The sequence below is a fragment of the Lolium rigidum genome, chromosome 4, assembly GCF_022539505.1.
Source record: "Lolium rigidum isolate FL_2022 chromosome 4, APGP_CSIRO_Lrig_0.1, whole genome shotgun sequence".
Taxonomy (NCBI): domain Eukaryota; kingdom Viridiplantae; phylum Streptophyta; class Magnoliopsida; order Poales; family Poaceae; genus Lolium; species Lolium rigidum.
The window spans coordinates 67,498,727-67,510,303 of NC_061511.1; the positions used below are offsets into that span (position 1 = coordinate 67,498,727).

At 43.0% G+C, this 11,577-nt stretch overlaps 1 protein-coding gene across 1 annotated transcript; it reads right to left on the reverse strand.

The window, feature by feature from the left end:
- Positions 1–7,229: 7,229 nt before the first annotated feature.
- On the reverse strand, positions 7,230–10,577 carry LOC124708907. Its single transcript, XM_047240545.1, has 5 exons — positions 10,491–10,577; positions 10,245–10,382; positions 9,168–9,646; positions 8,546–8,953; positions 7,230–7,974 (listed from the first exon to the last, which is right to left on the reverse strand). The coding sequence occupies exons 2-4, from the start codon at positions 10,262–10,264 to the stop codon at positions 8,922–8,924; spliced, it is 531 nt and encodes a 176-aa protein (XP_047096501.1). The 5' UTR covers positions 10,265–10,382; positions 10,491–10,577; the 3' UTR covers positions 7,230–7,974; positions 8,546–8,921.
- Between the last annotated feature and the right edge of the window lie 1,000 nt (positions 10,578–11,577).

The following is an 11,577-nucleotide window of genomic DNA, read 5'->3' on the forward strand; positions in this document are numbered from 1 at the left end:
GGACATAAAGGTACCTCCAGCAGCTGAATCCAATAAATTCCGCGAAGAAAAATTTAGTCCCGCATAGAAGGTTTGGATGATCATCCAAGTAGTCAGTCCATGGGTTGGGCAATTTTTAACCAGAGATTTCATTCTTTCCCAAGCTTGAGCAACATGTTCAGTTTCTAATTGTTTGAAATTCATTATGCTACTCCTCAAAGATATAATTTTAGCAGGGGGATAATATCTACCAATAAAAGCATCCTTGCATTTAGTCCATGAATCAATACTATTCTTAGGCGAGAGATAGCAACCAATCTTTAGCTCTTCCTCTTAATGAGAAAGGGAACAATTTTAGTTTAATAATATCACCATCTACATCTTTATATTTTTGCATTTCACATAGTTCAACAAAATTATTAAGATGGGCAGCAAGATCATCGAACTAATTCCGTAAAATTGATTGTTCATGACAAGATTCAGTAAAGCAGGTTTAATTTCAAAGAATTCTGCTGTAGTAGCAGGTGGAGCAATAGGTGTGCATAAGAAATCATTATTATTTGTGGTTGTGAAGTCACACAACTTAGTATTTTTAGGATTGGCCATTTTAGCAACAGTAAATAAAACAAACTAGATAAAGTAAATGCAAGTAAACTAATTTTTTTGTGTTTTCGATATAGCAAACAAGATAGCAAATAAAGTAAAACTAGCAACTAATTTTTTTGTATTTTGATTTAGTGCAGCAAACAAAGTAGTAAATAAAACTAAGCAAGACAAAAACAAAGTAAAGAGATTGAGAAGTGGAGACTCCCCTTGCAGCGTGTCTTGATCTCCCGGCAACGGCGCCGTAAAAAGAGCTTGATGGCGTGTATTTCACACGTTCGTTGGGCAACCCCAAGAGGAAGGTATGATGCGCACAGCAGCAAGTTTTCCCTCGTAAAGAAACCAAGGTTTATCGAACCAGGAGGAGCCAAGAAGCACGTTGAAGGTTGATGGCGGCGGGACGTAGTGCGGCGCAACACCGAGATTCCGGCGCCAACGTGGAACCCGCACAACACAACCAAAGTACTTTGCCCCAACGAAACAGTGGAGGTTGTCAATCTCACCGGCTTGCCGTAACAAAGGATTAACCGTATTGTGTGGAAGATGATTGTTTGCAGAGAAAATAGTAAAACAAGTATTGCAGCAGATTTGTATTTCAGTAGTTAAAGAATGGACCGGGGTCCACAGCTCACTAGAGGTGTCTCTCCCATAAGATAAAAGCATGTTGGGTGAACAAATTACAGTCGGGCAATTGACAAATAGAGAGGGCATAACAATGCACATACATGACATGATAAGTATAGTGAGATTTAATTGGGCATTACGACAAAGTACATAGACCGCCATCCAACCGCATCTATGCCTAAAAAGTCCACCTTCAGGTTATCATCCGAACCCCTCCAAGCATTAAGTTGCAAAGCAACAGTACAATTGCATTAAGTATGGTGCGTAATGTAATCAACAACTACATCCTTAGACATAGCATCAATGTTTTATCCCTAGTGGCAACAAAGACAACACAACCTTAGAACTTTCCGTCATCGTCCCGTGTGTCAATGCAGCATGAACCCACTATCGAGCATAAGTACTCCCTCTTGGAGTTAAAAGTAAAAACTTGGCCGAGCCTCTACTAGAAACGGAGAGCATGCAAGATCATAAACAACACATAAGCATAACTTTGATAATCAACATAACAAGTATTCTCTATTCATCGGATCCCAACAAACGCAACATATAGAATTACATATAGATGATCTTGATCATGATAGGCAGCTCACAAGATCCGACAATGATAGCACAATGGGGAGAAGACAACCATCTAGCTACCGCTATGGACCCATAGTCCAGGGGTAGACTACTCACTCATCACTCCGGAGGCGACCATGGCGGTGTAGAGTCCTCCGGGAGATGATTCCCCTCTCCGGCAGGGTGCCGGAGGCGATCTCCAGGATCCCCCGAGATGGGATCGGCGGCGACGGCGTCTCCGTAATGTTTTCCGGATCGTGGCTCTCGGCACTGGGGGTTTCGTCACGGAGGCTTTAAGTAGGCGGAAGGGCAAGTCGAGAGGCGGCACGGGGGGCCCAAACCACAGGCCGGCGCGGCCAGGGGTGGGGCCGCGCCGCCCTAGGGTTTGGCCACCCCGTGGCCCCTCTTCGTCTCGTCTTCGGTCTTCTGGAAGCTTCGTGAGAAAATAGGCCTCCGGGCTTTTATTTCGTCCAATTCCGAGAATATTTCTTTACTAGGATTTCGAAACCAAAAACAGTAAAACAACAGAATTGGCACTTCGGCATCTTGTTAATAGGTTAGTTCCAGAAAATGCACGAATATGACATAAAGTGTGCATAAAACATGTAGATAACATCAATAATGTGGCATGGAACACAAGAAATTATCGATACGTTGGAGACGTATCAGAGCCCATCATTAAAATGAGAGTCAAAGATTTTTATTGTAATGCTTTATGTGATCTTGGTGCAAGTATCTCTGTTATGCCTAAAAAAGTCTATGATATGCTTGACTTGCCACCATTGAAAAACTGTTATCTGGATGTTAATCTCGCTGATAATGCTAAAAAGAAACCTTTGGGGAGAGTTGATAATGTTCATATTATGGTTAACAATAACCTTGTCCCCGTTGATTTTGTTGTCTTGGATATTGAATGCAATGCATCTTGCCCCATTATATTGGGAAGACCTTTTCTTCGAACCGTTGGTGCTACTATTGATATGAAGGAAGGTAATATTAAATATCAATTTCCTCTCAAGAAAGGTATGGAACACTTCCCTAGAAAGAGAATGAAGGTACCTTATGATTCTATTATTAGAACAAATTATGATGTTGATGCTTCATCTCTCGATGTTACTTGAGTTACACTTTCTGCGCCTAGCTGAAAGGCGTTAAAGAAAAGCGCTTATGGGAGACAACCCATGTTTTTACTACAGAACTTTGTTTTATATTTGTGTCTTGGAAGTTGTTTACTACTGTAGCAACCTCTCCTTATCTTAGTTTTGAGTTTTGTTGTGCCAAGTAAAGTCTTTGATAGAAAAGTAAGTACTAGATTTGGATTATCTGCGCAGTTCCAGATTTCTTTGCTGTCACGAATCTGGGTCTATCTCCCTGTAGGTAGCTCAGAAAATTACGCCAATTTACGAGCATGATCCTCAGATATGTACGCAACTTTCATTCAATTTGAGCATTTTCGTTTGAGCAAGTCTGGTGGCCTAATAAAATCCATCTTTACGGATCTGTTCGTTTTGACAGATTCTGTCTTTTATTTCGCATTGCCTCTTTTGCTATGTTGGATGAATTTCTTTGATCCACTAATGTCCAGTAGCTTTATGCAATGTCCAGAAGTGTTAAGAATGATTGTGTCACCTCTGAACATGTGAATTTTTATTATGCACTAACCCTCTAATGAATTGTTTCGAGTTTGGTGTGGAGGAAGTTTTCAAGGATCAAGAGAGGAGTATGATGCAATATGATCAAGGAGAGTGAAAGCTCTAAGCTTGGGGATGCCCCGGTGGTTCACCCCTGCATATATTAAGAAGACTCAAGCGTCTAAGCTTGGGGATGCCCAAGGCATCCCCTTCTTCATCGACAACATTATCGAGTTCCTCCCCGAAACTATATTTTTATTCGGCCACATCTTATGTACTTTGCTTGGAGCGTCGGTTTGTTTTTGTTTTTTGTTTTGTTTGAATAAAATGGATCCTAGCATTCACTTTATGGGAGAAAGACACGCTCCGCTGTTGCATATGGACAGATATGTCCTTAGGCTCTACTCATAGTATTCATGGCGAAGTTTCTTCTTCGTTAAATTGTTATATGGTTGGAATTGGAAAATGATACATGTAGTAACTCTAAAATGTCTTGGATAATTTGATACTTGGCAATTGTTGTGCTCATGTTTAAGCTCTTGCATCATATACTTTGCACCCATTAATGAAGAAATACTTAGAGCTTGTTAATTTGGTTTGCATATTTGGTTTCTCTAGAGTCTAGATAACATCTAGTATTGAGTTTTGAACAACAAGGAAGATGGTATGGAGTCTTATAATGTTTATCATATGTCTTTTATGTGAGTTTTGCTGTACCGTTCATCCTTGTGTTTGTTTCAAATAACCTTGCTAGCCTAAACCTTGTATCGAGAGGGAATACTTCTCATGCATCCAAAATCCTTGAGCCAACCACTATGCCATTTGTGTCCACCATACCTACCTACTACATGGTATTTATCCGCCATTCCAAAGTAAATTGCTTGAGTGCCACCTTTAAAATTCCATCATTCACCTTTGCAATATATAGCTCATGGGACAAATAGCTTAAAAACTATTGTGGTATTGAATATGTACTTATGCACTTTATCTCTTATTAAGTTGCTTGTTGAGCGATAACCATGTTTCTGGGACGCCATCAACTATTCTTTGTTGGATATCATGTGAGTTGCTATGCATGTCCGTCTTGTCTCGAAGCAAGAGAGATCTACCACCTTCATGGTTGGAGCATGCATGTTGTTAGAGAAGAACTTTGGGCCGCTAACTAAAGCCATGATTCATGGTGGAAGTTTCAGTTTGGACACATATCCTCAATCTCATATGAGAATAAAAATTGTTGCCACATGCTTATGCATTAAAGAGGAGTCCATTATCTCGTTGTCCATGTTGTCCCGGTATGGATGTCTAAGTTGAGAATAATCAAAAGCGAGAAATCCAAAATGCGAGCTTTCTCCTTAGACCTTTGTACAAGGCGGCATGGAGGTACCCCATTGTGACACTTGGTCAAAACATGTGCATTGCAAAGATCCGGTAGTCCAAGTTAATTAGGACAAGGTGCGGGCACTATTAGTATACTATGCATGAGACTTGCAACTTGTAAGATATAATGTACATAACTCATATGCTTTATTACTACCGTTGACAAAATTGTTTCATGTTTTCAAAATAAAAGCTCTAGCACAAATATAGCAATCGATGCTTTCCTCTTTGAAGGACCATTCTCTTTACTTTTATGTTGAGTCAGCTTCACCTATTTCTCTCCACCTCAAGAAGCAAACACTTGTGTGAACCGTGCACTGATTCTTACATACTTGCATATTGTACTTGTTATATTACTCTATGTTGACAATTATCCATGAGATATACATGTTACAAGTTGAAGGCATCCGCTGAAACTTAATCTTCCTTTGTGTTGCTTCAATACCTTTACTTTGATTTATTGCTTTATGAGTTAACTCTTATGCAAGACTTATTAATACTTGTCTTGAAGTACTATTCATGAAAAGTCTTTGCTATATGATTCACCTGTTTACTCATGTCATCACCATTGTTATGATCGCTGCATCCACTACATATGTTTACAAATAGTATGATCAAGGTTATGATGGCATATCACTTCGTAAATTATCTTTGTTATCGTTTTACCTCGCTCGGGACGAGCGTAACTAAGCTTGGGGATGCTTGATACGTCTCCGACGTATCGATAATTTCTTATGTTCTATGCCATATTATTGATGATACCTACATGTTTTATGCACACTTTATGTCATATTCGTGCATTTTCTGGAACTAACCTATTAACAAGACTAGTTGAATGCCCGTGCGTTGCTACGGAACCTAACTTATAGATTATATCAGTCGATCCGTGCAAGAACATAATATGTATCCTCCTCCTAGCTTACCCTCCTTAGTAGTGCATCACACATATAGAGATAGTGAAAGAGCGCCATGGAAAAATGACAATTCAATTCCATTGCGCAGTAAGAAAATTTCAACGTCAAACAGTATGGGTGAGAAGAGCATGCACTGCTCCCTACGCTCACTATAATATGGGAGCTATTGTTGGATACTGAATGATATAGTTTTGTTACTGGAACCTTTGCAATACAAAATGTCAGCGAATATATAAAACAAAATTCCACACATATATCACTTAGTTTGCTCACTTTCACTTAAGATATTCAAATATACAACCCAACACATAAGTGTAACAAACATTTTTCTCTAGGTAAAAAATTCCATTACGATCACATGATTGAACTTCGAAAATTTGGAATGCCATCTCACGAATCATTTTGGCTATGACCCAAGATCATTCTCCAAAAACCAAAACATGGTCAAGTTAGAAACTCTAGAGTTAAAGATGATCATTCTCCAGTCTTCAATAGTCAATACATTTGAGACTATTCGTGACAGATTTTTTATAATAAATTGAATCTGGGCACAACGTTGTCAAAATATGAAAACATTTCTGTAATATCAAAATCTGGGCGCAACATTACTCTTTTTTCTTACCAACATTCCCTGTTGGGACAACTAAATTAGATGCAGATATTGTACCAGTATCACACATATGAACACGAAAAGATGCCCTTCTAATGAAAGGGGGAGGAAATTAAGGCGTTGAACATCAGACGGAAATTTCAAACCCTCGCAACTTGGACTGGTAGGATCTGCAAATATCGTTTTAGTCCAATGCACCATCTTATCTCAATGAACCGTCAAATGACATTTTTTATTATTTTACTCATTATGCACACTGTCATAGTTCTAGAGAAAAGGCAATGAGGAATCATCTTTGTTAATCCATCGTAGAAAGACAAAATGTTGTACCAGATCTGAAAAAAAAGACACAACAGTATCATCAGAATAGATACATATATTACCTCGTGTCAGTCCAAGCTCAGTGGCTCATGTTATTCTTTAAGGAAAGACCCACAATAAAAGCAAAGCATAAACTGAAGAATTATAACTACCAATATCAAGATAAGAGCTTCCAATTTTCCATTGTTCTATGATATAGAAACAATTAATCCAGGAACCTCCATTTGCCATTGATACCAAGGTAACGCGACCACCAAAAATATAAGGTATTTGCACTATTTATCTATGAGCATATATGGACTTTGCAGCTTGCAAATTTACATGCTTTGTTATAATTGATCATGCTACTTTTTTATCTGATACAACTAACTTTTTAAGAAAAAAGATACAAGAATTTAATGAAAGATTGGAAAAGTCTCATCTTGAGTAAATACGAGTAAAGTGATGTACCAAGTATAAAAAACCTCAAGTAACGTCAAAGGACTATGCCAAAGTACCACTTCTAACCAAACCAAGATTAATTAGTGGGGAAATTATTCTTGATTAAAGAAAGAAGTGATCACAGCTAAAACATGTCGTAATTCATATAATAACCCATGAAGTAGTACAAACATAAAAGCACACTCGCACCTTGACTGATATAGATTGCCATCTTTCTATGAACTGAACTTAATCAGTTAAAGCAAAAGAACCTAGTTATAAGAGTCAATTTGGAACTGAAGCAATCTACTGGGTTACATACCTTGACTAATGCACACTCCAAAACTGAATTAATTAGCTAGATGAGTCACCAGAGTCCCTCCATCAGAGCCTACGCATCAGTGTGTTCTATTAAATCAAATTGTAAGTCGACCAGGCCTGCCTGCCTGCCGTTCTCGCCACTTCGTCCAGACCAACCTCGGAGTGTGTGAACTCGCAGGCGCGCCTGTAGGCAGAGCCTTCCTTGCCGGGGCACTTCATATCATTGCCGGCGAGCACGTCCACGCACATGCTGCATTGCTCTCAAAACGAATCTGAGAAGGCCATTATAATTAGAAAAGGAAAATGCATGCATGGGAGGCTATGTTTCCACCTGTAGCAAGGTTTCTGGATGCTCAAAAATATTTAGCACACTTTAGTATATGGAAATATTTTCTAGAAAAATTATGCATGGGGAAACTTATAATTAGTCTAGTGAACTCAGCAGCGAGAACTTCCAGGGTGCCCGCCTTTCCCATGATATCTCCAATGCCTTTCCACGCATCTCCATCCTCGTTGTCTACAAGAAGGTGAGAACAACACGATAAGCTCGCTTGGCCATCATTGCTGCACTCGACTGCTTGCTTAGTCCTCTGAAGTTGAAATGGCTTGGGGGCTGGAACAGAAGAACACAAATAATTTAAAGCCTTGATATAGTGCTGAGGGACTAACAGGAACCTCACCACCGACGATTTTTAGTACTCCAAGATTTAACAAGTTATTTGGCAAAACGGTATGGTTAACATGTAAAACATATACCATCCTTGCAGCAAGGCATCTCCACGCATTGGTAAAAAAAAAGTGAGCCTTAGCACGGCTAGATTAAATTTAATGCTGTACGAAATAAGTAAAATGCAAGGTAGATCATGAAATTAGATATTAGTACATTACCTATAGCTTAAGCAAATCTTAGACAGGGGATGCGCACAGAACATGACGGTAACATTTCATTAAGCAAAAAGTTGGCAACTTGTTTGAAACTGAAATGGGGTTCATTACCAAGCTTTACTCAATCGACCACATATGGACATACACGATACATTCATACCAATACCGCAGTGGAAACTTTAACCCAAAATAATAGATCATCAGAAGAACACAACTTGAGCTTAGAAGATAAAACTTAGTCATGAACTTCTATTTATGAAATAAAACTCAGCTAGACGCACTGCAAATGTCAAACTGACCTTGGACCTATCAACGCCGCTGAATGGAGCAACATAAACTTGAGCAAAGCCATTGAGACATTTCATCGAACATGTTTTAGGCAGCAAGCACAAGAACACACGCATACATTGTCACCGTATTGTACTTGTGATGACATACTTGTTGCTGCAGATTGGACAGAGATACTTGCAGGATTGGGGTGCCAAAACATCATGAAAGTAGATGGCAAATTAATGAGAGAGAAAGAGGGTATACCTGTGGTGGGCGGTGGGCGGGTGACTACTGCAGCAGCAGCTTACAGTTGCAACTCAGGTGAAGCACATGAGGCAGAGATGTGGTGGTGGGCATCGGGGGGCGCAAGCCACATGTCGGTCTGTCTATGGTACACTGCCGAATTCATCTTCTCCAATATCCAGTCGTGTTGCCTCCTACAAAGGTAAGGACAAAGGACAAATAGGTTAGCCTGTTCTACACACATACAAATCACAATTCAGTAATCCGTAGATCTAGAAATCAGTCACAATGTTGATGCGTTCCTTTTATCTCCCCCTACCAGAGTCTACCACCCCGCGCCTCAAGATCACAACACCACCCCGCGGGATTAGATTGCACAAATAGATCATCAGCTCAGAATCACATTACCTCGATCTAATGATCTGGACGACATGAGATCTAATCGACCAAGATCGTCAGCGTAGGGATATGTCGAGCCCACCAGGCCAGTCCATGATGTACTTGGGGATGATACAGCAGAGGCGGCGTGGGTGGAAGATGTGAAGCACATGAGGCAGAGATGTGGTGGTGAGCTCCTGTTGAGGTCGAAGGGAGGCGGGTGTGGCAGGATCAAGGAGGGCCCGAGCTTGGGGTGTTGGGGTCCAGACAGAATCGTAGTCGGACGCGCTGCGGCAGACTCGAAAGACGGCCGTGGCACTTCAAGTTCTTCACTTGAGCACGTTGCAGCAAATGAAGATTTGATGTTTAGCAGAATGAATCGCATTCTCTTCAGGAAAAGTATATCATTAAACATATCCTCATAAACACATACTGGCGAATCATGATTCTTTTGTCTATTATCACTACATGGGTCCAAGAGGTAGCTGTTTGTTCGAATCATGAACTTGCTCACCAAACCTGTGAAGACCAAAACACCCTAGAATATCTGTTACTATTCATAAAAAATCTTATGTACGCAACTTCTGCACGCTGGTGCATTTTTTTCGTAGCCTTGTTTGCAGGAGATCCCGGTTATGTTAAGTGCTGAAAGTTGAACTACAAGTATGTTTTCAGAACTTACTCAAAGGAAAAGAAGATTGCAACAGATGCCTCCCGCTTGTGAATGAGCGAGCCGAGCGAGTTCCACAGGAAGACTGGAAGAGGCAGTCCACAACGAGAAGGAACGCCATGAAGGAGACGATCCTGGGGTGCGCCAGCACTGGCACCGACAGCGTGGTCTAGATGTACTCGACCCGCTTCTGCGCGAGCCAGTGCAGTGCCTTGACGAGGAGCAGCGCGGCGACCATGACGAGGAAGGCGACGGAGAACTCCTGCCGGAAGATGGTGACGGCGAAGAGCACCTCCACGGCCTCGCGCCACGCCTGCTCGTTGAGCCGCTCGGCCTTGGCCTCCCGGAGCGGGTCGAGGAAGGCGCGCCTGGCCAGCTGTCAAGCGGCGCACATGGCGACGAGGCCCGCGTTGAGGAGCAGCACGAGGCAGGGCTTGGAGGCCGAGAGGTGCGCCATCGCCGGGTAGAACTGGTCCCGCGTGTTGAACGCGTGGTACGCGGCAGCCGTCGTCGCCAGCAGGCTCAACGCCGCGTAGGTCTGTAGCCGGATCAGCTCCGCCGCGAATTCGCTCGACCTGGAACAGAATGCGGGAGTCAGCAGCCCAATCCGCAAGGGCTTTTCCTCGAATTTTGCGGTGAATTGCATCAGACCAAGGAACAATAGTGAGTTCGTCGTCGCTTACCGGTACGAAGATTCCGGGGTGATTGCGCGGGGAGCTGCTGCTGAAGTCGCCGGCGAATCGGCGGCGGCGGGGGGGTTTCTGTGGGCCTTTCACTCCGTCGGAGAGCTAGCCACTGGGGGCGGCGGCGGCGGAAGCCTTGTTTCCTCCGGTGGGGTTGGGGACCTGATTGGTTGGATTGGGAAGGAAGGGGACCTGGACGGGGGAGAGGTGCGGGATCACCTCCGGCAAACGCGTGATATCGTAGGCCACATCCATCGGTTTCTCCGATGCTGCTTGGCCGGGACGAGGGACGACATCTAGATGGAGACCTGGACGGGCGGCGGCGGCGTCCGCAGGAGAGAGAGTGCACGAGGGATATTGTGGGGTGTCTGCGGACGAGGGATAACCTGAAAAGCAATCGGACGATCCGTACGCACGGCGGAAACTCTGAGATTGATTTAACGGTCCGGATGCTTCCAATCTCCTTCACCAAACGCGTTGTATGACGTACGACCAACTGGAATATAATAGTAAAGAAGATGCCGAAGTGCCAGTTCCTGTTTTCTGCTGTTTTTGGTTTCAGAAATCCTAGTAACGAAATATTCTCGGAATTGGACGAAACGAAGACCCAGGGCCCTATTTTTCCACGGAGCTTCCGGAAGACCGAAGAACACACGAAGTGGGGCCACGAGGTGGCCAAACTATAGGGCGGCGCGGCCCAAGCCCCGGCCGCGCCGACCTATAGTGTGGGCCCCTCGTGACGCCCCTTGACCTCGCCCTTCCGCCTACTTAAAGCCTCCGTCGCGAAACCCCCGAGGCGAAAAACCACGATACGGAAAACCTATCGAGACGCCGTCGCCGCCGATCCCATCTCGGGGGATTCGGAGATCTCCTCCGGCACCCCCGCCGGAGAGGGGATTCATCTCCCGGAGGACTCTACACCGCCATGGTCGCCTCCGGAGTGATGAGTGAGTAGTTCACCCCTCGGACTATGGGTCCATAGCGGTAGCTAGATGGTTGTCTTCTCCTCATTGTGCTTCATTGTTGGATCTTGTGAGCTGCCTAACATGATCAAGATCATCTATCCGTAATTCTATATGTTGTGTTT

Bases quoted from the DNA above. Each gene is read 5' to 3' on its own strand.
- LOC124708907 (XM_047240545.1), bottom strand. From the start codon at position 10,264: ATGGCGCACCTCTCGGCCTC. The intron at 9,647-10,244 runs CAAGCCCTGCCT...AGGTTTGGTGAG, and splicing joins ATGGCGCACCTCTCGGCCTC to CAAGTTCATGATTCGAACAA. The intron at 8,954-9,167 runs GTAATGTGATTC...TTACCTTTGTAG, and splicing joins GTCCAGATCATTAGATCGAG to GAGGCAACACGACTGGATAT.